The sequence below is a fragment of the Scyliorhinus torazame genome, chromosome 21 (assembly GCF_047496885.1).
Source record: "Scyliorhinus torazame isolate Kashiwa2021f chromosome 21, sScyTor2.1, whole genome shotgun sequence".
NCBI classification, from domain to species: domain Eukaryota; kingdom Metazoa; phylum Chordata; class Chondrichthyes; order Carcharhiniformes; family Scyliorhinidae; genus Scyliorhinus; species Scyliorhinus torazame.
In genome coordinates, this window is record NC_092727.1 from 132,482,584 (window position 1) to 132,509,509 (window position 26,926).

At 47.1% G+C, this 26,926-nt stretch overlaps 1 protein-coding gene across 4 annotated transcripts in view; it reads right to left on the bottom strand.

The window, feature by feature from the left end:
- erbb2 (erb-b2 receptor tyrosine kinase 2) overlaps positions 1-26,926 on the bottom strand; it is a 69,710-nt gene that overhangs the window by 20,723 nt on the left and 22,061 nt on the right. The window contains exons 1-16 of one of the 4 annotated variants that reach the window (XM_072487685.1): positions 25,263-25,448; positions 21,382-21,533; positions 20,497-20,680; positions 17,446-17,583; positions 17,254-17,322; positions 16,603-16,721; positions 15,872-16,013; positions 15,642-15,758; positions 14,978-15,104; positions 13,848-13,921; positions 9,922-10,012; positions 8,107-8,306; positions 5,518-5,650; positions 5,275-5,365; positions 2,884-3,029; positions 2,746-2,790 (exon numbers count right to left, since the gene is read on the bottom strand). In XM_072487685.1, the coding sequence (XP_072343786.1) occupies positions 2,746-2,790; positions 2,884-3,029; positions 5,275-5,365; positions 5,518-5,650; positions 8,107-8,306; positions 9,922-10,012; positions 13,848-13,921; positions 14,978-15,104; positions 15,642-15,758; positions 15,872-16,013; positions 16,603-16,721; positions 17,254-17,322; positions 17,446-17,583; positions 20,497-20,680; positions 21,382-21,533; positions 25,263-25,353 (1,919 nt within the window). In that variant the 5' untranslated portion in view covers positions 25,354-25,448. Of the gene's footprint in view, positions 1-2,745; positions 2,791-2,883; positions 3,030-5,274; positions 5,366-5,517; positions 5,651-8,106; positions 8,307-9,921; positions 10,013-13,847; positions 13,922-14,977; positions 15,105-15,641; positions 15,759-15,871; positions 16,014-16,602; positions 16,722-17,253; positions 17,323-17,445; positions 17,584-20,496; positions 20,681-21,381; positions 21,534-25,262; positions 25,449-26,926 lie in introns of those variants that run through there. The other 3 variants (XM_072487684.1, XM_072487682.1, XM_072487683.1) reach the window with 3 other exon arrangements.

Below are 26,926 nucleotides of genomic sequence, written 5' to 3' on the forward strand. Positions count from 1 at the left end.
CAGTGTAATCCGCAGTGTTATCCGCAGTGTTATCCGCAGTGTTATCCGCCGTGTTATCAGCAGTGTTATCCGCAGTGTTATCAGCAGTGTTATCCGGTGTTATCATTAGTGTTAGCTGCAGTGTTATCCGCAGTGTTATCAGCAGTGTTATCAGCAGTGTTATCAGCAGTGTTAGCTGCAGTGTTATCCGCAGTGTTAGCTGCAGTGTTATCCGCAGTGTTATCAGCAGTGTTAGCTGCAGTGTTATCAGCAGTGTTAGCAGCAGAGTTATCCGCAGTGTCAGCTGCAGTGTTATCCGCAGTGTCAGCTGCAGTGTTATCCGCAGTGTTAGCTGCAGTGTTATCCGCAGTGTTAACTGCAGAGTTATCCGCAGTGTTATCCGCAGTGTTATCCGCAGTGTTATCAGCAGTTCCTGGATGAGGTCCCCCAATTTAAATTCTCGAACAGGACCCCAATTCTATTGTGCTCCTGGGTGAGGACGAATGAGTTGGCTCTCTTCTTTATTCAACCCCCCCCTCAGTTGGTGGCAACCAGGGTCAATTTAAGAGGGATCTTTTCCCCCATGGATAACTTTTCCTGGTCCAAATATGTATATTTTTTTTTCGAAGGAGCCAATTTAAGCAGGTTTTTTTGAGTCAAAGAAAGAGTAAGTTTATCAGTTACTAAAAACTCAACAAAAAAAACAGAACACACACATTCACACTCTGGCCAGAAATTAGAAGCTGGAAGTCCAGACTAAAGTTTTTTTTTAAATGAATCAGTCTTTGGCTTGTCCACGAGGGGTAGATGGTTGTGGCCAGTAAGGTGGGTGATTGCGGTCGAGCTGACTTTGGTAGTTTAGTGGTTAGTTTGGAGACTGCAGGGCGGCTGAGAGGTTCTCTTATTTCCGTTAGATTGTGGCTTTTGCTGAGCTCTGCCTCTAGCAACAGAGAGGGAGACATTTCACTTGCTTGTCTTTGCAAGGGTAACTGGCTGCTGTTTCTCTCGTTTGAGTCACTCACACACTGGCATGACAGCACGAAAAGATCAGGGCTGAAGCTAGCTTTTTAACCCATTTCCCTGTGTATTTCTGAAAGGGAATTCTAAAGCCCACAGTCAGAGTCCATGTCCTTTTCAACTTAGGTCTGTTACACATTCCGAGATGATATAAATCAACAGCAGATGGGTTTTGGATGTCTGTTGAGATGTGCAATCAGTCTTTTGTCTCTGCAACCACAGCCGATTAAAGTTTGGTGTTTCGCATCTTTCCCATCTCCCCTATAAATCTCTGTTCTTTCAAGACTAGTCGTTTAACTATAATCGACATCGGAATTTCCCACAAAGTGTTCATGCGCACCATCAGCCAATTTTTTGCTCAGCGTTTTTGCTTGTTTTCCTTTAAAAGTTCAACGTGCCTGAAGTAATTTGGGGCTATACTCCACAGTCGTGATAGTGGTCACAACGGGTAATGGGGATTACCTCGGCTGACATTACTAACCCGACCTCTCCTGGGGTTTCGACTCTCCTTGGAGATCAGCACTGAAACAAAGGACAGCCAACCTGCTTAGCTTTTGATAAGTCACGTCTATACTTTATATTTGAATTCTCTTCTCAAACAAAAAGGAAAGAGAATACAATTATTGTGCAGTTGAGGTGAACTGTCTGGCAGACGACACAAAGGTTGGTGGAATTGCGGATAGCGATGAGGATTGTCTGAGGATACAGCAGGATTTAGATTGTCTGGAGACTTGGGCGGAGAGATGGCAGATGGAGTTTAATCCGGACAAATGTGAGGTAATGCATTTTGGAAGGTCTAATGCAGGTAGGGAATATACAGTGAATGGTAGAACCCTCAAGAGTATTGAAAGTCAAAGAGATCTAGGAGTACAGGTCCACAGGTCATTGAAAGGGGCAACACAGGTGGAGAAGATAGTCAAGAAGGCATACGGCATGCTTGCCTTCATTGGCCGGGGCATTGAGTATAAGAATTGGCAAGTCATGTTGCAGCTGTATAGAACCTTAGTTAGGCCACACTTGGAGTATAGTGTTCAATTCTGGTCGCCACACTACCAGAAGGATGTGGAGGCTTTAGAGAGGGTGCAGAAGAGATTTACCAGAATGTTGCCTGGTATGGAGGGCATAAGCTATGAGGAGCGGTTGAATAAACTCGGTTTGTTCTCACTGGAACGAAGGAGGTTGAGGGGCGACCTGATAGAGGTATACAAAATTATGAGGGGCATAGACAGAGTGGATAGTCAGAGGCTTTTCCCCAGGGTAGAGGGGTCAATTACTAGGGGGCATAGGTTTAAGGTGAGAGGGGCAAGGTTTAGAGTAGATGTACGAGGCAAGTTTTTTACGCAGAGGGTAGTGGGTACCTGGAACTCGCTACCGGAGGAGGTAGTGGAAGGAGGGACGATAGGGACATTTAAGGGGCATCTTGACAAATATATGAATAGGATGGGAATAGAGGGATACGGATCCAGGAAGTGTAGAAGATTGTAGTTTAGTCGGGCAGCATGGTCGGCACGGGCTTGGAGGGCCGAAGGGCCTGTTCCTGTGCTGTACATTTCTTTGTTCTTTGTTCTTTGTTGTATTGGCTAATGCCGTACTGGAATTTAGCTCACGGTACATGTCCAGAGAACGGTTTATATCTGACTTGAATGTTGAGGTTGGAAGTACAGTATTTACTCTGTTCACCTCTCCAACACTGACTATGTTAACTGAATATGCCCATTCGCGGTGAGTTGATTAAAGCAGTGTTGCTACCTGTGAATAGGCTCCACAGGACATCCACGGTCATCAGTTGTACATCTGAAGACACAAAACAAGATTTCTCAGAGAAAATACAAAGCAGGAGAGGAATTACTGAAGTTCTCTTTGATTCAGCAGTTGCTTTTCACTCACGAATGGCTGCAGTTTGTTGGACACAGTTGACAGAGGCCATTTTCATCGGCAAATTTCCAGACATGCCCGTGTGACCCACTCGGACATTTCTCTACGCAATCCGCAACATCCTTGTAATTAACGCACTCAACACAGTCATCAGCTCCCTAATAATGAAAAGAAAAAGGTCAGCAACATTTGAGCCTCTGTCCCAGTTCTTCCACTCCCAGTTCAAATAACATAACTGGCAAAGATAGAAAGACAATGCCTCATTTAAACATTGAGCAGCTGAGCCATAGGAACCAAGGAATTGCATTTATATAGCACCATGAAGGGTACAATGTTCCAAAACAATTGGCAGCAACATTTTCAGAAAAATATTGGACACTGAGCCACATACAGAGATATTAGGGAAGCTTATCAAAATGCTTAGCCAAGAGGTGATTTAAGACATTTTGAGGAGTGTTTTAATGGAGGAGAAAGAGGCAGAGGGATTTAGTTGGAGAATTCTAGCAGCTTAGGGTCTCAGCAGCTGAAGGCATTGCTACCAATGGTGGAGCAATGGACAGCAGGACTGTGACATCGGCCAGAAATGGAAGAGTGTGGAGATCTGAGGGTTTTAGGACTGGAGTGGATTACAGAGATAGGAAGGGGGAATATAGGCAATGCTAGCCTTGGACGGGAGCTTAAGAATTTTAAAATCGAGGCATTGATGTGATTTGCAATTTATGCTGCACAAGCTGGTTTTACAACTTCAGCAGTTGGGCTTTTACAATCGGCTTCAGGCCCTCAGATTAGGACTGAGAAAAATGCACTGAAAGGTTGTGATGTCTCCATGGTGAAATCGCCTTCCAATATTCAAAGCCAGCTTGCTTCCTGGAGCAGGAGAGTCCAGTAGCCAATGCAAAGCAAGTCTGCAGTGCACCACAGTCACAGAGCACGTTCAACTATAGACAGATACATACATAGATAGACAGACGGGCCCAGATCTTTCGATCTTTGGATGCTTGTTTCCCGGAGGCAACCCAGAGGTCTTGGGAGGGTAGAAACATTCTTGATTAACCAGGAAGTGAAAGGTTATTATTGGGGGTAGGCAGGAATGGGGGTTGAAACGACAATCAGATCAGCCATGACCCTAGCAATGGTGTAGCAGGTTTGAAGGGCTCAGTATCCTCCTCCTGCTCCTAATTCTTATGTTTGTATCGAACTGTAAGAAACAATTGCCATAGAATAGAATTTACAGTGCAGAAGGAGGCCATTCGGCCCATCGAGTCTACACTGGCTCTTGGAAAGAGCACCCTACCCAAGACCACACCTCCACCTTATCCCCATAACCCAGTAACCCCACCCAACATTAAGGGCAATTTTGGACACTAAGAGCAATTGAGCATGGCCAATCCACCTAACCTGCACATCTTTGGACTGTGGGAGGAAACCGGAGCACCCGGAGGAAACCCACGCACACACGGGGAGAACGTGCAAACTCCACACAGACAGTGACCGAAGCCGGAATCGAACCTGGGACCCTGGAGCTGTGAAGCAATTGTGCTATCCACAATGCTACCGTGCTGCCCATAAAATCGGAGTACAGCTCTGATTTTGTGCTGATGCTTACTGAAAGGAAGATGCAGAAAATTAGTCCTGCAACTGAAATTTACATTCACCCGAGGAAGGAGCAGCGCTCTGAAAGCTAGTGACATCGAAACAAACCTGTTGGACTTTAACCTGGTGTTGTAAAACTTCTTACGGAAATTTAAAAGGTTGTGACCACTCAGACGCAAGTGACTGCATATGGGGACACAGTACACTGTGGGTGGGTGGGAAGGAGTCACGGAAGACCGTGGGGATATTAACCTGAACCCACAAGAATAGGAGACAACTAACAACTGCTCCCATCCCCTCCTTTGATGTCAGCGGTGTTGTTAAACGAGGGAGGGGGGGTGAGAACTCAGACAGGGCGAATGGCTACTTGGGGAAGATACTGAGCACAGCCCAGAGCATTGGAGTGTCTGCGAGTCAGCTGGATTTCCCACCATAGTACTGCTTCGTCCCCAAGTGAGGAGGCTGAACATTCTCACCCTCTGCCTCACACCAAAGCTGGCATATAAATGGGGATTTCACCTCACACTGAAGACAATACACAGTTTACAAAGAAAAGGTTTTCCAACTTGACGGTTCTCCCATTCTCCCGATCCGGCTACTGCACAATATACCCTCTTTTCCTCACTCCACTGCCCCAGGAATCCTTTCTCTGCGCCCCATTCCTCCTCTTCAATTATTCCAAATCAGCCATGACCAAGGGCATGCAGTCAGTACAAGCTGGATGTGTTCACACGTTTGTGACTGTACATCACTGGTGTGTGAAGTGAGCAGTCAAACTGTATCACTGGCAGCTGCCAGGAGATTCTTTACCATTCCACTGCAGCTCAGGTTTTTGTTTTGTGGGAGACATTCCTTGTGACACTGAATACAAGACAGCTCCTGCAGGTACTCTCTCACCCCCCTAGAATAAAGAAAAACAAAGCGTCAGTTAAGAAAGCAGCCAGACACCTCTCCCGAGGCACTCCTTTCCCCAAAAACCCTCATACCACTCCACGCTGTGGCCCATGACCCCATTCTCAACCCACCAAATGCATTTAGTTAATGAACTCTTACCCCTCATATAAGTTGCATGATTCCACGCACTCTTGGCCTCGGAAGAACTTCTCACAAGAGAGGCAGTTTGTTGGTCCTGGGCCCCAACAGGTGCTGTTTGTGCACAGACTGTAGCAGATACTTCCTTCAGCTTCTGTAAGGAAAAGCAAGTCAGATGCAAAAATCAGACAGAACTTTGACTTGTAGCCAGGTGAGTTTAAGGGATACTCCAGGTTTTTTCACAACTCTGCTGACACCATGAACACCTGGGTTGTACAGTACCTATGGAATGAATCATTCCCTTTTACCCATTGTGGGGACAGGAACGGAGACACCCACTAACTGTACAGTACCAGACAGGAGTGACTGATATGGCAATTTTGAGCTTCACAAATGAGTGAATCACATTTTCTCTGTAGGACATCTATCTCCAGTAAAAAAACTTTTTAAAAAGAATTTGGAGTACCCAATTCTTTTTTTCCAATTAAGGGGCAGTTTAACATGGCCAATCCACCTACCCTGCACATCTTTTTGGGTTGTGGTTGAGACCCACGCAGACATGGGGAGAATGTGCAAACTCCACACAGTCAGTGACCCAGGGCAGGGATCCAACCCGGGTCCTCAGCGCTGTAAGGCAGTAGTGCTAACCACTGTGCCACCATGCCGCCCAGTAAAAAACATAACACCCTGTTAAGTCAAAATATTTTGAATTGCTAAATTGTTAAATGACATAACTTTAAAATTCAAAAGTATTTTGTAAAATATGTTAACTTTCTATTTGCGTCCCACAAGCTGACTCTCCCGCTCGCCAGACATCCCGCTCTCGGACCCTCCCGCTTTCAGTGTCTACCACTTGCTGGTTTTTAAGCATGCCGCAGATCCTCCAGTGTGCAGCCTCTGCCTCTCCCTGACCCTCCGATCACTGCGCACTCATTCGCTTGTCAAACCTCCTGCTCCCCATCTCTTCACTCACTGCTTCCTTCTCCCAACCCCTCATTCAGAGTGAAGGCTCTGAATTTGAGCAGCAAAAGGCAGAAGAGCTGCTTTGACTTGCAGGTGGTAAACCGTGAGCTGGAAAGGTGGCAGGAGGGAGGATCAGGGAGTGACAGACACTGCAAACTGGAGTGTCAGCTGTGAGAAGGGGTCAGGGAACAGGAGTGGCAGCATAGGGCCAGCGGGAAGAGGAAGTGTCATTGGAACAGCAAAACCCAGCTTCAAAAGGGCATTAATTGGGTCATGTCGCCCTCTGCCAGCACCATCCAAACCTGTAACTTCTACCGGCTGGGAAGCCAAGAACAGCAGGTGCTTGGAAACACCACCATCTGGAGGTTCCCCTCCGAGCCACACATTATTCTGACTTGGAAATATATCATTCCTTCATTAATACTGCAATGAAGTTACTGTGAAAAGCCCCTAGTCGCCACATTTCGGCGCCTGTTCGGGAACACAGAGGGAGAACTCAGAATGTGCAATTCACCTAACAGCACGTCCTTCAGGACTTGTTGGAGGAAACCCATGCAGACAAAGGGAGAACGTGCAGACTCCGCACAGACAGCGACCCAAGCCAGGAATCAAACATCTTTAGGTTGTGGGGGTGAGACCTACGCAGGCATGGGGAGAATGTGCAAACTCCACGCAGACCACAAATTGACTTTAAAATTAAACTTGCAACACTAAATTGAATACAGGCCCTATTAACTGACCGGCGTTAAAGTGGAGCAATTTAAACAGGTCTCACTGTACACGGATCAAACAAAATTATCTGGAGTCTGTACCCAACACTTTAATTATTCCTCAAGAGGTAAACAAAACTAAATCTGGGTATTAGCAGTAATAGAACCAGGTTGGTCAGTGTTTCTATTCTTCCCAAATTATTCTATATTTCAGTCAACTTTCATATTGTGAAGTGAGCATATGGAACAACAATGCTTATATTTACATAGCGCCTATAACATAAGGAAACGTCCCAAGGCGTTCCATGGGAATATTATAAAACAAAGAATGCCGTCGAGCCATATGAGCAGATAAGAGGTCAAATGACCAATAACCTGATCGGTGCTAGGTTTTAAGTGGTGTCTTAAAGGAGGAAAACAAGATTGTGCGGTGGAGGAATTCTAGAGGTTGGGATTGAAGCAAGTGAAGGTGCGACCTCCCCCAATGGTGGAGTGATTGAATTCAGGGATATTCAAGAGCCGGCAAGGTGGCACAGTGGTTAGCACTGCTGCCTCACAGCTCCAGGGATCCGGGTTCAATTCCGACCTCGTGTGGAGTCTGCACATTCTCCCGTGTCTGCAGGGGTTTCCTCTGGATGCCCCGGTTTCCTCTCACAAGTTCAAAGATGTGCCGATTAGGTGGATTGGCCATGCTAAATTGCCCCATAAGTGTCCAAAATGTTAGGTGGTTACTGGGATAGGGTGGAGGGTAGGGGCTTAAGTAGGGGTCTCTTTCAATGGGTGGGTGCAAACTCGATGGGCCGAATGGCCTCCTTCTGCACTGTAAATTCTATGAGGCTAGAATTAGAGAAGTGCAGATATCTGAGGTTTTACCACAAAGGATTCAATAGGCAATGTAATGTGATTAGACTACTTGCCTGTGGACGTTTCTACTTACCACATATGTCCTGTGGTTTGTTAGCCGTTATCAACGCCTCCTGACGCTCCTCCTTAAACAGATGATTCCAGGGAATAGAGCTGGCGTAGCAGAGGTTAGGGTTTTGGTGAATGAGCACCAACCCATTACTAATTTCTTTCAAAGACCGAAATCCCAGAGACTCTATCTGGAGATTCTGTACTAACAATGCATACGTACCTCTGTAAACAGAGAGGGAGCCTAATCAAAATTAAAAATTAATTTACAAACTATCTTGATCGCTTAGAGTTGTTAAAAAACAGAATTTTTACAATGACTCCCTCCAGTCTAAGTGCAGTAATCGATGTGTAGCAATTAGTGCAATTATAAAGGCAGTGTAAGTTCAGCGATTAGAGCACGGCGTAAGCGTGGCCGTTGGACGATCCCAGACCAGACCCCAACAGTTTCTGCGATATCAGACAGAAGCCCCAATATTTTATTTAATTTGTAAAACTGAGGAAAGGATACTTCGCTCCAGAAATGAATCTACGCACAAATAGGGACATGGTATATTTATTATTAAAACTAGATTTACCATCATGAAGAAAATAGCTTATAATTACCAGTTAAACAATGCTTAAGAATGACAATGAAACACTAGATCCTAACTGCTATCCTTTATCTCCACTCAAGCAAAACCTATCTCAGGTCACAATCCACTTTTAAATACAGTTGGCCAAGCCAGGAATATTTGCTGTAAAGAGGTGTCTTGGATAAACTGCTTTGAGAGAAGGATCTGGTAGGAAACCAGCTTGCTGATTCGTGCCTGTGTCAAACAACTGTCTAACCTGCCAGCCTTTTCAGAAACTGATGTTCAGTTCACAAGCAAAAACAATTTTTAACTAAACTGCTTTGAGAGAAACTGCTAGTCTGTTCACCGACAGATCAAAACTGAAGTCCAAAACTCACCCCCAACTGCTTCAGCACCTGGTTCCTCCCATTAACTACATCATCTTACTGAAGCGAAACACAATGTCTCTATTAATCTACTCCCCAGGAACCTGCTTTATATAAACAAAATTCCATTAGCTCTTACTTTTACAATGCATTAATTGCATCTCTGTAGCCAAAGTGGCTGTCCTTTAAACCAGGACGTTTTAAAAACATTACTGCAGCAGTTGCATACACACACTAACCCAGGCTTTTAACCAAATACATATAATACAGTACATATCTGAAATTGCTACACTCATCACGCCGGCCCAGAGAGCCGGCCGGCACCAGTGCAGAGCCCTGGCACCAGCCTGGAGCGCGGGCAGGCACACAGGAACCAGCCCAGAGCACGGCAGGCACCGGCCCAGAGCACGGGTGAGCACAGGCTCAGAGCACGGGTGAGCACAGGCTCAGAGCACGGGCGGGCACACGGAAACCGCCTCAGCGCTTGGCAGGAACTGCAGTGCCTTGAGCGCGGACGGGCACCGGCCCAGGGCGCAGGCAGGCACCGGCCCAGGATGCGGGTGGGCACCGGCCCAGAGCATGGGCGGGCACTGGCCAGCACCGGCCCAGAGTGCGGTTGGGCACCGGCCCAGAGCACGGCGGGCATACGGGAACCGGCCCAGAGTGCGGCGGGCACACGGGAACTGGCCCAGAGCACGGCGAGCACACGGGAACTGGCCCAGAGCACGGCAGGCACACAGGAACTGGCCCAGAGCACGGCGGGCACACGGGAACCTGCCCAGAGTGCGGCGGGCACACGGGATCCAGGTATGAGTGCAGTAGGTGCATGTGTACTGGTGCTGGACCAGTGTGACCGGGAGGATTGCCTTGAATGCAGAAATTGGTCAAAGTGAATCTTACCTGGACAATACTCGTCCTCGGATGACAACAAGATTCTCAAATATATTTAGATCAGTAAAATTCCACGGCCAAGCTTCGATATATAAATAGCCTGCAGAGCAAAAGAAATTGGATTGAAACAGATTCATGAAGAATGCTACAATCAGTTGTTGAATTCAATGTTTTTTTAAAAAATAAATTCAGAGTGACCAATTCATTTTTCCAATTAAGGGACAATTTAGCGCGGCCAATCCACCTACCCTGCACATTTTTGGGTTGTGGGGGCGAAACTCACATAAACACGGGGAGAATGTGCAAACTTCAAACAGTGACCCAGAACCGGGATCGAACCTGGGACCTCGGCGCCGTGAGACAGCAGTGCCAACCACTGCACCACCGTGCTGCCCTTGTTGAATTCAATGTTGAGACCGGAATGCGTGCCTAACCGGAAGATGAGATGTTGTTCCTCCAGTTTGCGTTGAGCTTCACTAGAACATTGCAGCAGGCCAAGGACAGACATGTGGGCATGGGAGCAGGATCTTGTGTTAAAAATTGTGCTGAGGACACAGCCTTGTGGGGCACCGGTGTTGAGGATGATCGTGGAGGAGGTGTTGTTGTCTATCTTTACTGATTGTGGCCTGTGGGTTAGAAAGTTCAGGATCCAGTCGCAGAAGGCCAAGGAGTTTGGAGATGAGTTTCGCAGGAATGATGGTGTTGAAGGCTGAGCTGTAGTCAATAAATGGGAGTCTGACATAGGTGTCTTTGTTATCTAGGTGTTCCAGGGTAGAGTGCAGGGCCATGGAGATGGCGTCTGCTGTGGACCTGTTGCAGCGGTAGGCGAACTGTAGTGGATCAAGGCAATCCGGGAGGCTGGAGTTGATTCGTGCCATGACTAACCTTTCGAAGCACTTCATGATGATGGATGTCAGAGCCACTGGGCGATAGTCATTAAGGCACGCTGCTTGGCTATGTTTTGGTACAGGGACGATGGTCGTCTTCTTGAAGCAGATAGGGACCTCAGATTGTTGTAACGAGAGGTTGAAGATGTCTGCGAATACCCCCGCCAGCTGATCTGTGCAAGACCTGAGGGCTGTCCGGGTACCCCATCCGGGCCAGTGGCTTTAAGTGGGTTGTCCTTCGAGAACGCTGCTGACGTCTGCAGTGGTGATCTCAGATACAAGTTCATCCGCGGCTTCTGGGGTGGAGGTCTCGCTCTCGCTGACCTCTTGCTCAAAGCGGGCATAGAATGCGTTGAGCTCATCAGGGAGGGGTGCGTTGGAGCCGACAATTTTACATGCCTTCATCTTGTAGCCCGTTATGTCTTGCAGACCTTGCCATAGACGGAGGGGATCCGTGTGGCTGGCCTGGGACTCGAGCTCGGTCCGGTACAGTCTGTTGGCATCTTTGATGGATTTCTCTAGATCATATTTGGCTTTCTTGTAGAGGTCAGGGTCGTCTGACTTGAACGGCTCAGACCTAGACTTCAGCAAGCAGTGGCTATCCCTGTTCATCCAGGGTTTCGGGTTGGGAAACACGCAAATTTGCTTCTTTGGCACACAGTCTCTACACACTTACTAATGAAGTCAGTTACTGTAGTGGCGCACTCGTTCAGGCTGGTCGCAGAGTTTTTAAATACTGACCAGTCCACTGACTCTAAGCGGTCCCGTCGGAGGTCATCTGATTCCTCAGACCAACAACGCACGACTTTCTTTGACGGATTCTCCCGCTTCAGTTTTTGCTTATAAGCCGGGAGCAGGAGCACAGCCTTGTGGTCAGATTTGCCGAAGTGTGGGCGGGCGATAGAGCGGTAGGCATGTTTGATATTTGTGTAGCAGTGGTCCAGGATGTTTGGGCCTCTGGTGGAACAGGTGACGTGTTGGTGGTAACTTGGTAGTACGCTCTTGAGCTTGGCCTGATTGAAGTCCCCAGCTCCAATGAACAAGGCCTTGGGATGTTTCATTTCAAGGCTATTTGTGGTGGTGAATATTTTGTCCAGTGCGATTTTTACGTTCGCATGGGGTGGGATGTAAACTGCCATCAGGATAACGGAGCTGAACTCCCGCGGAAGGTAGTAGGGGCGGCATTTTAGCGTCAGGTGTTCTAGGTCCGGGGAGCAGAAACTCGCCAGTGTTGCTACAACTCGGCACCAGGAGGTGTTGACCTTAGTTTCTCTGCAGTTTGGCCTTTCACACCTTTTGTTCTCTCTGGGGACTGCCATTAGCACTCTTTCCCCTGGGTGTCTGTGGTTATTGGCCCCGTTTCCCTGGGTTTCTGTGGCTATGACTCATCTTTCATTCTCACTCCACAGTATAAATATTTCCCACTTTCTCTGTCTTTAGCTTTGACAAAGGGTCATCTGGACTCGAAATGTTCGCTCGTTTCTCTCCCTACAGATGCTGCCAGATCTGCTGAGGTTTTCCAGCATTTTCTCTTTGATTGCACAGACTAAGTGAATAGGCTAGAACATAATGTGAATAAATGTGGAGTTATCCACGTTGGAAGAAAAACCAAATGCAGAATATTTCTTCAATGGTGAGAGTTTGTGAAGTGCTTGTGTCCATAGGCACCTGGGGTCATGAAACGTTAGCATGCAGTGCAGCAAGCAATGCGGAAGACAAATGTTGGCCTTCATCGCAAGAGGATACGAGTACAGGAGGAAAGGTGTCTTGTTGCAGTTGTACAAAGCCTTGGGAAGACCCCACCTGGAGTAGTGTGTGTAGTTGTGGTCCCCTTACCCAAGGAACGATACACATGCCATATAGGGGCTGATTCCTGGGATGACAGGTTTTATGAGGATGGTTTGAGGAGACGGAATTTGTAGTCCCTAGATTTTCAAAGATTGAGAGGTGGCCTCATTGAAATGTACAGAATTCTTACAGGACGTGAGAGGATGGATATAGTAAGATATGTGCCCTCGCTATTGAGTCTAAAACCAGGGGATATAATCTCAGGACAAGGGGTAGATCATTTGAGACCAAGATGAGGAAGAATTTCTTCACACAGAGGGTTGTGAACCTTAGGAATTCTCTACCCCACAGGGTTGTGGAAGCTCAATCATGGAGTATGTTCAAGACAGAAATTGATAAAGTTCTGGTTATCAATGACTTTAAGGGATATGGGGATACTGCAGGAAGGTGGTGTTGAGGCAGGTGATCAGCCGTGATGTAATTGATGCACAATCAATACTCTTGAGACCACGAGGAGTCATATTGATTCAGCTTTAATCAGATAGAACTGTACCCAGCAGTGATGATACAGAAAGTGAAGGCTGCTGGGACGGCATCGGTTCTTATACCCCGCCTCTCAGGGCGGGGCTATGTACACTGTCCAATGGTAGACCCCTCGGTCTAGCCAATGGTCATTCACCTCTCAGGTACTGCAATACCTGGTATTGCCACAGTGATACACAGGGGAGCAGGTTCGAGGGACTGAACAGCCTACTCCTGCTCCTGTGTTCCTAAGTGGGACTAATTGGATTGCTCTTTCAAAGAACCAGCACAGGAATGATGGGCCAAATGGCCTCCTTCCATGAAACTATGAAAGTGGGAGGGGAGACATTGTTTCTCATACAGAATATGCTGGCGTTATCACACAGGTTTCAGTTCTTAGTTAATAATAATAATAATAATAATCACTTATTGTCACAAGTGGGCTTCAATGAAGTTACTGTGAAAAGCCTAGTCGCCACATTCCGCCGCCTGTTTGGGCAGGCCACCTTTCAGGGACTGATTAAAGAAACACAATGTAAAGTAGTGAAGGGTTCAGGGATAGGGCAGGAAAGAGGATTACTGATGGTTTTGGTTTGTAGTAGCAAAGGAACTATGGGTTGAATGGCCTACTTCTGTGCTCAAACGTCTTTGAACCTATTGCATTTGACTAGAGCAGTGGGAGCTCAGTTACACACAGGGCTAGTTGCAACAACCTGACTGATACTCAAGTGTCCATACCAGTGATCTCTGTCAAAGGACCAAAAACCTGCAGCTTCCTTGGATCCAGGGGTGGGGTCTTCGCAACTGGGTCACTGAAATTGCAAAAAATAAATACTCAGAGCACGAAGAAGGTGACCAGCTCCACTGCACTAACATTGAAACATTCTGCCTCCTCTGGCGGATCCCCTGTCGCATTAGAATGGGGCCCTCTTGGCTTGTAAATCTGACAGTGGGTGGACTGTGTGGGATACTAGGTGCTTCATTGAGGTGCACTCATGTGATGGGACACTGGGACACGCCAGTGTGAAGCACTGACAGAATCAGCATTAGCCAGTTCCAAGTTGAAAAATCTCATATCAAAGGGGAAATGCTTCGCTCACACTGTACACCCTGCAGTCACAGTCTGGAAATTCTTTACCTTCTGTAAAGGGGTTAGCTAGTGCAAAATTGGGGACCAGTACTGGAGATCATCTCTCAGCGAGAACTGGTCAGCTGAGATTGTAGGCAAAATAGTTCTTTTACAGCCCGAGAAATCCTCAGCACTTCTGTCAACCGGACTTAAATCTTGGAGCCAGGGTTGATTGACGATTCCTAACTTATGGCCGCACCTGGTCTCCACCAGAGAGAAGAGACTGTGGGTGCAGATTATATGAAACCACAGCATTGGGAAGAGATTACAACAGATCCCCTCGTGCAAATCAGGATACCTCGCGCATACTGAAACATAACTGTGCCACAAATTCCTGCTGCACGTTTAAGTTAATTTAAACCATGCAAGATCTTGTAAAACCTGGGCAGCTCGGTGACGCAGTGGTTAGCACTACTGCCTCACGGCGCTGAGGATCCGGGTTCGATCCTGGCCCCGGGTCACTGTCCGTGTGGAGTTTGCACATTCTCCCCGTGTCGGCGTGGGTCTCACTCCCACAACCCAAAGATGTGCAGGCTAGGTGGATTGGCCACGCTAAATTGCCCCTTAATTAGAAAAAAAAAAGAATTGGGTACTCTAAATTTTTTTTTAAAGATCTTGGAAAACCTACAATGAAGGAAGAGTGATGTCTAAGCAGCTGGTTACTGGAGTGAGTAAGTGGATATACAGTCAGGTAATAGAATTAGAGGAAGGGTCAGGGTTCACAGTGGGCAGCACTCACCCAAAAAAAGTTTCAGCAACAAACACCAAGCTTCCGAAGATCTTGGTGCAACCAGCGAAGGAATCGATGTTGTTTGAGTTCACGGCCCGCACGCCCTTCAGACTGTTTACACCCAAACCATTACACACTGCAAGACAGACGACTTAGTGAGGAATAAACAGAGAAGCAGTCAGCATCAAACACATGGATCATTTTGGCTTCCAGAGAATTAAGCTCATCAACTCGATAAAGGCCCTGTCCATACACGTGCTGAAACTAGTTCTTGAACACACTCAGCCAATGGGGGATCACAGCAGAAATCAGATTTCCTTCCTGGCTTCCCACGAGACCGAATGTGGCCAGTTTCAGTCCGAATCTGCACCCTGCCTACAGGGTAGAATCCAGGCCCTGCCATACCTCTGGGCCAGGAGCATGCATTATGAACCCATGCTCATCCTTCAAAGTGGACGAGCACTAAATCTGGGTCCATTTTATCCATGTCACTAACAAAACCAAAGTCACAGCCCATGGGAATCACGTGTCTCCCCTCACTCATCAGAAGTTGGAGAAATTAATGAATCTTCGGGATCACCAAACTCTCACCCCACCATCCTTCACCCTACAGCCCCATCACAGTGCACAGCAGGACCCGTTATCCCCTCACCTTTCCTGACTCAATACTAACCTTTGGGGCAGGGGCCATTGCACTTCTCGCATTTCTGTTCATCCCCCCTGTTCACTTCCTTGGTGTCGTTTGGACAGTTCAGAGTGCACGAACCCACATTATTCGCTAAGTAATTGCCTTTGAGAATGAAGACAGAACAGGAGGAGGGAGTGAGGCAATGGGAAATTACAACAGTGTCAAAGATAAATGCACAGAGGAATAAAGAAGGAATTAAAAACACAGGGTCTTACGCGGACACTTTTTGACACAGCTGGCTCCAAAGATGTACGTTCCTTCGGGATTGGGCTCCATCTGATAGGTGTGAGCATTGTATGTGTTGAGTGGTGGACAGTCTCCACGACATGTTCCGCCGTTGCTGAAATGGTAACAGGCCTGGAGAGGTCGCAAGAGTCAGATCAGTCACACACCAGTAGGATCCTAATCAGAGTCACAGACCTAGTGCTGTGCACAAAATCCAGGACAGGACGATAGGATTAAAGAGAGAAGAATTATCGCGAAATGTCCACTCGTTACTTCTCTTACACACTGTTCCCATGGCTCAGTGGTAGCAATTCCACTTCTGTGCCAGAATGTGCAGGGCAGCCAGAACCACGGGTGGTCCCGGCCAGGGGAGACGGGTGCTCCAGACCACCCCGCCCAAGGAAGAACAGAACTCCAGCTCTGCTGTCTGTTTTGATATCCAATGGGATCGTCGGTGTGGGTGGCCAACATCATGCTCTCCACCATAATATTGTTTGTGTGAGCCTTAGTAACCTCCCATCGTACAGGAGTAACCAACCTATCACTGCAATAAAGCTGGTTGCAGCCATTGTGGATGGAGGGAGTGCTGATGTCACAACGTGTTAAACAGTCAATCACTCTATGAATTCTTATATAGTTTCCCCAGAAAAGGAAGTGGTGATAACACCACAGCTTTCCTGTGAATGAGGAATTCTCTCTGCTGTTTATGGTGTGTACATACCAGGCAGTCAGTGTCCTTGGGTCCAGTGCAGCCTGCAGCACACTGGCTGTGGCAACAATCGGTCGGGTCTGGTCCTTTACACCGAGTTAGACATTCGGTGGCACAGACCGTCCGAGTCACTGAAACACAAAAAATAAAGTGTTCAAGGTACCAAGTGTGCTAAAGCACACAAGCATCAGATTCAAAATAAAGTGAGCAAACATTCTGTGGTACAAGTGCATAACAGGACCACACGCACAGGCCTAACGGGGTTCCTCCCATCCCACACAACACCTCCCAATAACCTCAGCAAATCAGAAACTGGGAGAAATATCCTTCTCTACCCGAGTATAAGGTCTGGGAGAAGGGAGGCTTGAGGCCACTCACATTTTCCACCTGTTCAGGCAGGATATTTAGTACGGGAGCAGGTTAAAAAAAAAAAATCACTGGAACATATGTGGCCCACTGCCCAGCCAGAAAGAAACTGATACAGCAGCCCTCACGTTCCTTCCGACATAGATGAGCGGAATTCCTCAAGTCAGTGTCTCTGATACTGCAACAAAGCTCAGCACTTGCAGCGATGATTAAGAATTCAAACAGATAGAACTGTGTGGTTTGCACTCAGATTGCAGAGTGATACAAATATAAATGAATTGTTGGGTAATCACTTACATATCTGGCAATATTCGGGACCTGAGCCCCAACACGATCTTGATTTACAGGCAAAGCTGCAGTTGCCACCTGAGAGAGAGACAGGTACACAGACCACGTTAAAACAGTGTCCATAACCCTCAGTAACACCTCTGACACATGGCCATGTTGTGGAGCTGTTAATGCCCCCCAATTAATCAAGGATATACTCACACTGCACAGTTCGGTTCGTGTCCAGTGGTCCTGCAAAAGGGATCCTGTTTTTCTTGTCCTGAATGTCATCCCATTGGATCGTCTCTTGATAACAGAGCCAGGGATTATTGCTGATCTGAACATTCCCAATCAGGATTTCTATCAAACACATATTGACATTACTGACTGGACCACAAACCTTCTATCTCATTTGGTGCTGGAAACACGAGTCACTAAGTTCAGCAAAATCATGAATTGCTCAGGCTGCGTGCTTTTAAATTCATTCTTCAGATGTGGGCATCGGTGACAAGGCCAACATTTAACACCCATCCCGATTTTCCCTTGAGCAGGTGGCAGTGAGTAACTGGCTGGCTTGCCATTTCAGAGAATGGGAATGTATTCAGGCTGTGAGGACTATAAACCTGACACACATTAATCACCCACTCCTCTGCATTTTCCAAAAGTGGTGAATTACAGGCCAGTCAGTCTAACATCAGTTGTTGGGAAAATGCTGGAATCCATTCTTAAGGAAGTCTCAACAATGCACTTAGAAAAGCATTGTGTGATTAGAACAAGTCAACACGGTTTCACTAGGGAAATCCTGTTTGTCAAATTTATCAGGATTTTTGTGGGTGTAGCGAATAAGGTAGATACAGGGGAATCAGTCGATGTAGTATACTCGCATTTCCAATTGCCATTTGATAAGGTGCCATACAAAAGCTTAATAGGCAAGATAAGGGCTCATGGAGTTCATGGAGTCATACAGCACAGAAAAGGCCCTTCAGCCCATTGAATCTGCTGGTCAAAAACAACCCGTCTATTCGAATCCCATTTTCCAGCATTTAGCCCATAGGCTTGTCTGTCCTGGCATCACAGCATCACAGGTGCCCATCTAAATAATATTTAAATGTTATGAGGGTCTCTGCCTCCACCACCCTTTCAGGCAGTGAATTCCAGACTCCACCACCCTCTGGGTAAAAATGTTTTTCCTCACATCCCCTCTAAACCTCCTGCTCCTCACCTAAAATCTCTGCCCCCTGGTCAGTGATCCCTCCACCAACGGGAAAAGGTTGCTTCCTGTCTACTCTATCTATGCCCCTCATAATTTTATACATCTCAATCCTGTCCCTCCTCAGTCTCCTCTGCTCCAAGGAAAACACCCCCAGTCTATCCAATCTCTCTTCATAACTAAAACTCTCCAACCCAGGCAACATTCTGGTAAATCTCCTCTGCACCCTTTCCACCGCTATCACATCCCTCCTATAATGTGGATTCCAGAACTGCTCACAATACTCTCGCTGTGGCCTAACCGACGTTTTATACAGTTCCAGCATAACCTCCCTGCTCTTAAACTCTGTGCCTCAGCTAATAAAGGCAATTATACCGTATGCCTTCTTAATCACTGCATCCACCTGCTCTGCTACCAAGGTCCCTCTGATCCTTGGTGCTTCCTGTCATTTATCATGTATTCTGTTACCCTATTTATCCTGCCCAAGCCCATCAGACCAGCCCCTCTGCATCCTCCTGTGATATTGGCAATAATATTAGCATGGATAGAGGATTGATCAACAGATAGAAAGCCGGGTGGGCATATACGGCACTTTTTCAAGTTGGCAGGCAGTAAATAACAGAATGCTGCAATGATCTGTGCTGGGACTTCAGCTAAAATCTGTGTAGTGAAATAGATGAAGAGACAGAGAGTAGCGGACTCAATATTGCTGATTGTACCAAGTTAGGTGGGAGAAAAAGCTATGAGGAGGCCACAAAGATTCAGCAAGGCTGGGTGAGTGGCTAACAGATGGAGTATAATGTAGAGAAGTATGAAGTTACTTATTTTGGTCATAAGAATAAAAAAGCAGATTTTTTTGAAAAGGTAAGGAAATTGTAAGTGTTGAAGTCCAAAGAGACTTGGAAGTGCTTGTACAAGGAATCTAGAACATTAGCATACAGGTGCAGCAAGTAATTAGGAAGGCAGGCGGCATGTGCGTCTCTACTGCAGGGGGATTGGAAAACACAAATAAAAAATTGTACAGGGGTTTGGTCAGACCACATCTGGAATACTGTGTGCAGTTTTGGTCTCCACATTTAGGAAAGGATATACTTACATTGGAGGCGACATAGGAAAAGGTTCAGTAAATTGGTCTTTAGGTTGAGGGGGTTGTTCAATGATGGGCAGCTGAGTAAATTGGGTTAGTATTCTCTGGAGTTTAGAAGCATGAGAGGTGATATCATTGACACCTGCATGATACTGAAGGAGTTTGATAGGCTGGATGCTGAGAGATTGATGGGAAAATGGAGTTGAAGCCAAGATCAGCCATGATCATATTGAATGGCTGAGCAGGCTCGATGGGCCATGTGGTCTACCCTCTGCTCCAATTTCTTGTGGAGCTAGGTTTAAGATGTTAACAATACTGATGTGTTGGTTCTCCAGTCACATCAAGGTCGTCTCTGTTACAAGATGGTGGAATTTACCAAAGGCTCAGTGCACTGTGCCCAGTCTAAATCATTCACTCTCAAAATGATGGTAGCCTCAACAGACTCTTTATCCTCTTCCTCTTAGCCTGCAAAATGTTGTCAGCATTAATGAGTTTCATGCACTCTTTGCCTCCTCTACTCATCTTTTCACCTTGCTGATTCCCTGGAATTCCTGCCAGGGGAAACCAATTGGATTTGACGCTGTTGACTGCTGAAAGAACCCCAGCTTTATTTTTAATCACAGGTGAAAGGGCCCCGAAATGCCTAATTCCTGTGAAAATAACTCCTGCCAGACTTGTTCAGAATTGGAATCCCCAACTGGGACCAGACGTGTCTCCCACGAATGATTCCAACATGCTGCAGTGGGTAATGGAGCATTCCATAAAGTCCTGGGATAGGTTAGTCCATCTCCTGAGCATGACGAGCACATACAGGAAGGTCAGGATCTGTTACTGGGTTATTTGGAGAGTGGAGGAATTTTTTCAGTCAGCTTTTCTATTACTGATCTCAAATCTGGGTCAATGTCAACAGCTGGATGAGTCTATAGAATCGTGAGACCGAGGAACAGAAAAGGGGAAATGATAAAAATGTTCAAACCTGTCAGACTTCTCATGCGCAGCTCTCGGAGACCGGTACCACCGGGGTTAAAGTTAGACAGGACAGCCAGTGCAAACTGATCCTTGTACAACTGGCTTCCTCTTATGATGCGTAGATTTTCTAGAGGAATGTAGTCAACTTCATTGTGCGCTATTAAAACATAACCTTGAACCTCCTGAATATTCTGCACGAAAAAAAAACAATATCCATAAATCCCAAACTTGGAACTTCTAAAAAGTAGAGAATTCTTCAACAGACAAGCCGCCTTATCCTTCAGTGAGTTTAGTTGAGAGTTGCTCATCAAGAGAGCAGCAAAGGCCAGATTCTATCCCTGCTGAGCATGGTTCAGTGCTTCCCGCTGATTCTTGTCCTGACCCTGGATCTGAGATCCAGGCATTCCACCAAACAAAGGCCTGGTTGGTTATGTTGGTCACTTTGGTAGACAGGGATACTAAAGGAGTAAATACATCTCCCGAGAATGAGTGGCACCATGCCTGGGGACGAGAGCCCCTGGTGGAGCAGAACCCAGCACCTGCCTGGAGCAGAGGGAATGAACCACCTTCCACCCCATTCTGTGCTGTGCTTGATGTTCCCGTTAGTCCACAAGATGGGTTGTACAAATTGTTGCAGTGCCCTGGATCCCACAGAGAGAGGGAAATAAATCAACTCATGCCAAGTCAAATTACTGCAGCTAAAGAATGTGTGTTCAGGCAGCAAAGGTGTAAATCCCCACAGTCCCAAAAGTTGAATAAAATGCAAGGTGTGGAAGAGGCGTATTGGGAGGTCTCAAAGGGAGACCAACCCATGCACATGATCCAGGGACTGGGAAAAATTAAACCAGTTTCCACAAAGCTGAAACTTGTGCACACTCTTTTTCATAGTTACCTGCAGGAAGGATAGGCTGCGGTTCCCTGTAAGGTGGGTGATCTCTAGGTTGCCCTGCACTTCATGGCAGTTCTCGTACTGTTTGCGCAACGTGTAGTAATGGTTCTCTAAACTGAACGACAGATCCAGTTTCATATCTGTCCCAGGACAAACTGAGGAAATTAAGGACAGAAGGCAGGTATGAATTGTAGTGTTCAAAATACCCCACTACCCTCACTGTAACACTCTGATGCATCCCACTCCGCTCACTGTGACACATCCCACACCCCTCATTGCGACACCCTTACACAGGACGGCACGGTGGCACAGTGGTTAGCACTGCTGCCTCACAGCTCCAGGGGCGTGGGTTCAATTTCAGCCTTGCGTTACCGTCCGTGTGGAGTCTGCACGTTCTCCCCGTGTCTGCGTGGGTTTCCTCTGGGTGCTCCGGTTTCCTCCCACAGTCCAAAGATGTGCAGGTTAGGTGGATTGGACATGTTAAATTGCCCCTTTGTGTCCAAAAGGTTAAGTGGGGTTACAGGAATAGGGTGGTGGCATGAGCTTAAGTAGAGTGCTCTTTCAAAGGACCGCTGCAGACTCGATGGATGGGCTGAATGGCCTCCTGTACTGTAGGGATTCTATGTATACCGCACACTCCTAATCGCGACACTCTGTACACCCCACAACTCTCAGTGTGATGTTCTTGATATATCCCACATCCCTCACAGTAACACTCTGATATACCCCACACCCCTCACTGTGACACTCTGATATACCCCACAACCCTCACTGTAACACTCTGATATACCCCACACCCCTCGCTGTAACGCTCTGATATACCCACACATCCCTCACTGTAACACTTGGATATACCCCACACCCCTCATTGTAACACTCTGATATACCCCACACCCCTCACTGTAACACTCTGATACACCCCACACCCCTCACTGTAACACCCTGATATATCCCACACCCCTCACTGTCACAGATATACCCCACACCCCTCATTGTAACTCTCTGATATACCTCACACCCCACACTGTAACACTCTGATATACCCCACACCCCTCACTGTAACTCTGATATACCCCACACCCCTCACTGTAACACTCTGATATACCCCACACACTTCACTGTATCACTCTGATATACCCCACACCCCTCACTGTAACACTGATGTACCCCACACCCCTCACTGTAACACTGATATACCCCACGCCCCTCACTGTAACACTGACATACCCCACACCCCTCACTGTAACTCTCTGATATACCTCACACTAGTTACTGCAGCACTCTGATATACCCACACCCCTCACTGTAACACACTGATATACCCCACGCCCCTCACTGTAACACACTGATACACCCACACCCCTCACTGTAACACTGATATACCCCTCATTGTAACACTCTGATATACACCACACCCCTCACTGTAACACTTGATATACCCCACACCCCTCACTGTAACACTGATATACCCCTCACTGTAACACTGATATACCCCACACCCCTCACTGTAACACTCTGATATACCCCACACCCCTCACTGTAACACTTGATACACCCCACACCCCTCACTGTAACACTGATATACCCCTCACTGTAACACTGGTAGTCCCCACACCCCTCACTGTAACACTCTGATATACCCCACACCCCTCACTGTAACACTGATATATCCCACACCCCTCACTGTAAGACTCTGATATACCCCACCCCTCACTGTAACACTCTGATATACCCCACACCCCTCACTGTAACATGATATACACCACACCCCTCACTATAAAACTGATATACCCCACACCCCTCACTGTAACACTCTGATATACCCCACACCCCTCACTGTAACACTCTGATATACCCCACACCCCACTGTAATACTCTGATATACCCACACCCCTCACTGTAACACTGATGTACCCACACCCCTCACTGTAACTGATATACCCCACACCCCTCACTGTAACACTGATATACCCTACACCCCTCACTGTAACACACTGATGTACCCACATCCCTCACTGTAACACTCTGATATACCCCACACCCCTCACTGTAACATGATATACACCACACCACTCACTGTAACACTGATATACCCCACACCCCTCACTGTAACACTGATATACCCCACAACCCTCACTGTAACACTCTGATATACCCCACACCCCTCGCTGTAACGCTCTGATATACCCACACATCCCTCACTGTAACACTTGGATATACCCCACACCCCTCATTGTAACACTCTGATATACCCCACACCCCTCACTGTAACACTCTGATACACCCCACACCCCTCACTGTAACACCCTGATATATCCCACACCCCTCACTGTCACAGATATACCCCACACCCCTCATTGTAACTCTCTGATATACCTCACACCCCACACTGTAACACTCTGATATACCCCACACCCCTCACTGTAACTCTGATATACCCCACACCCCTCACTGTAACACTCTGATATACCCCACACACTTCACTGTATCACTCTGATATACCCCACACCCCTCACTGTAACACTGATGTACCCCACACCCCTCACTGTAACACTGATATACCCCACGCCCCTCACTGTAACACTGACATACCCCACACCCCTCACTGTAACTCTCTGATATACCTCACACTAGTTACTGCAGCACTCTGATATACCCACACCCCTCACTGTAACACACTGATATACCCCACGCCCCTCACTGTAACACACTGATACACCCACACCCCTCACTGTAACACTGATATACCCCTCATTGTAACACTCTGATATACACCACACCCCTCACTGTAACACTTGATATACCCCACACCCCTCACTGTAACACTGATATACCCCTCACTGTAACACTGATATACCCCACACCCCTCACTGTAACACTCTGATATACCCCACACCCCTCACTGTAACACTTGATACACCCCACACCCCTCACTGTAACACTGATATACCCCTCACTGTAACACTGGTAGTCCCCACACCCCTCACTGTAACACTCTGATATACCCCACACCCCTCACTGTAACACTGATATATCCCACACCCCTCACTGTAAGACTCTGATATACCCCACCCCTCACTGTAACACTCTGATATACCCCACACCCCTCACTGTAACATGATATACACCACACCCCTCACTATAAAACTGATATACCCCACACCCCTCACTGTAACACTCTGATATACCCCACACCCCTCACTGTAACACTCTGATATACCCCACACCCCACTGTAATACTCTGATATACCCACACCCCTCACTGTAACACTGATGTACCCACACCCCTCACTGTAACTGATATACCCCACACCCCTCACTGTAACACTGATATACCCTACACCCCTCACTGTAACACACTGATGTACCCACATCCCTCACTGTAACACTCTGATATACCCCACACCCCTCACTGTAACATGATATACACCACACCACTCACTGTAACACTGATATACCCCACACCCCTCACTGTAACACTGATATACCCCACACCCCTCACTGTAACACTGATATACCCCACACCCCTCACTGTAACACTGATATACCCCACACCCCTCACTGTAACACTGATATACCCCACACTCCTCACTGTAACACTCTGATATACCCCACACCCCTCACTGTAACACTCTGATATACCCCACACCCCTCACTGTAACACTGATATACCCCACAACCCTCACTGTAACACTCTGATGTACCCCACACCCCTCACTGTAACACTCTGATATACCCCACACCCCTCACTGTAACACTCTGATATACCCCACACCCCTCACTGTAACACTCTGATACACCCACACCCCTCACTGTAACACTCTGATTTCCCCCACACCCCTCACTGCGACATTCTGATTGAAGTGAGAAGCCTGCTCACTTACCCTGAGAGGAGGAGAGCTGACCTAATTCGAGGACCCCACACAGTGTCAAGAGGAGAGCATCAGCCCAGGAAGCTATAGTCTGAGCAAACATTGAGAAGCCTACAAAGGGGTACTGAGTGGAGAATTTGAAGCAGTGAAACTGCTTTCCAGCTGTATAGATCTTGCCGCTATGTCTGGTGAATTCAATCACAGGTCACGTTGGGACAGGAGCAGCAGGCCACTGGAGGAGTATCTGGGTGAACACGTTCTTGTCTGGGATACAGAGAGACGGAAAGCTCAGTCTCCTTCCGTTAAGCTGTCGCTGATACCTGACACTCACTCACATCCTAGAATTACATAACATTTGCTTAAAGAATGAGCTCCTTCTGCTCCACTGGCTGTCCCAAGGCAGAGGCAGCTCCACAGTGAGACCTCGAGGACAGCATAGGGCTCGCTACACAAATGTATGGAAGAATAAGAGCGGGGAGGAGCCTCGTTCAGGGTGACCATTGATGTAAGCATGGCAGCAGTGAGGACTTGCAGAGGAAGGGGGGAGTAGGGGAGACAAGGTGGGGAAATAGGAGGTAGATGGGGCAGCAGGGGCAAACGTACAGGGTATTATTACAATAATAAATAACAATCTCAAGATCATGTGAAAGGAGATATGAATCCCAGTGTAGTACTGCAGAAATTGTGGAGTCAATATAAAGGACATTGCTCATTCTCTGGCCTGGATACCACACTGCTCCAGATGATGATGACACTCAGCACAAATTGGAAATCCCGTTCTTCCGCTTGTCCCAGGAAAGCCAGCCAATGTTATTACACATTAACCTCCGCACATCTTCAAAAATATCTCCACCTGCCTTCCCATGGCTTCCTGTCTAATTCAGGTATTGCTGACGACACACGGTTCCCTAAATAAACCAAGTACCATCCTGGAGATCCAATTAGAGATCACTCACTATGTAACTGTACAGTCACTGTTTATTCAGGATGATAATCACTCTCTGTGTAACTGTACAGAGTCACTGTTTATTCAGGGTGAGGATCACTCACTGTGTAACTGTACAGTCACTGTTTATTCAGGATGATAATCACTCTCTGTGTAACTGTACAGAGTCACTGTTTATTCAGGGTGAGGATCACTCACTGTGTAACTGTACAGTCACTGTTTATTCAGGATGATAATCACTCTCTGTGTAACTGTACAGTCACTGTTTATTCAGGGTGAGGATCACTCACTGTGTAACTGTACAGAGTCACTGTTTATTCAGGATAAGGATCACTCACTGTGTAACTGTACAGAGTCACTGTTTATTCAGCAGGGTGAGGATCACTCACTGTGTAACTGTACAGAGTCACTGTTTATTCAGGGTGAGGATCACTCACGGTGTAACTGGAGAGAGTCACTGTTTATTCAGGGTGAGGATCACTCACTGTGTAACTGTACAGAGTCACTGTTTATTCAGGGTGAGGATCACTCACTGTGTAACTGTACAGAGTCACTGTTTATTCAGGGTGAGGATCATTCACTGTGTAACTGTACAGAGTCACTGTTTATTCAGGGTGAGGATCACTCACTGTGTAACTGTACATAGAACATGGAAAAATACAGCACAGAACAGGCCCTTCGGTCCATGATGTTGTGCCGAACCTTTGTCCTAGATTAATCATAGATTATC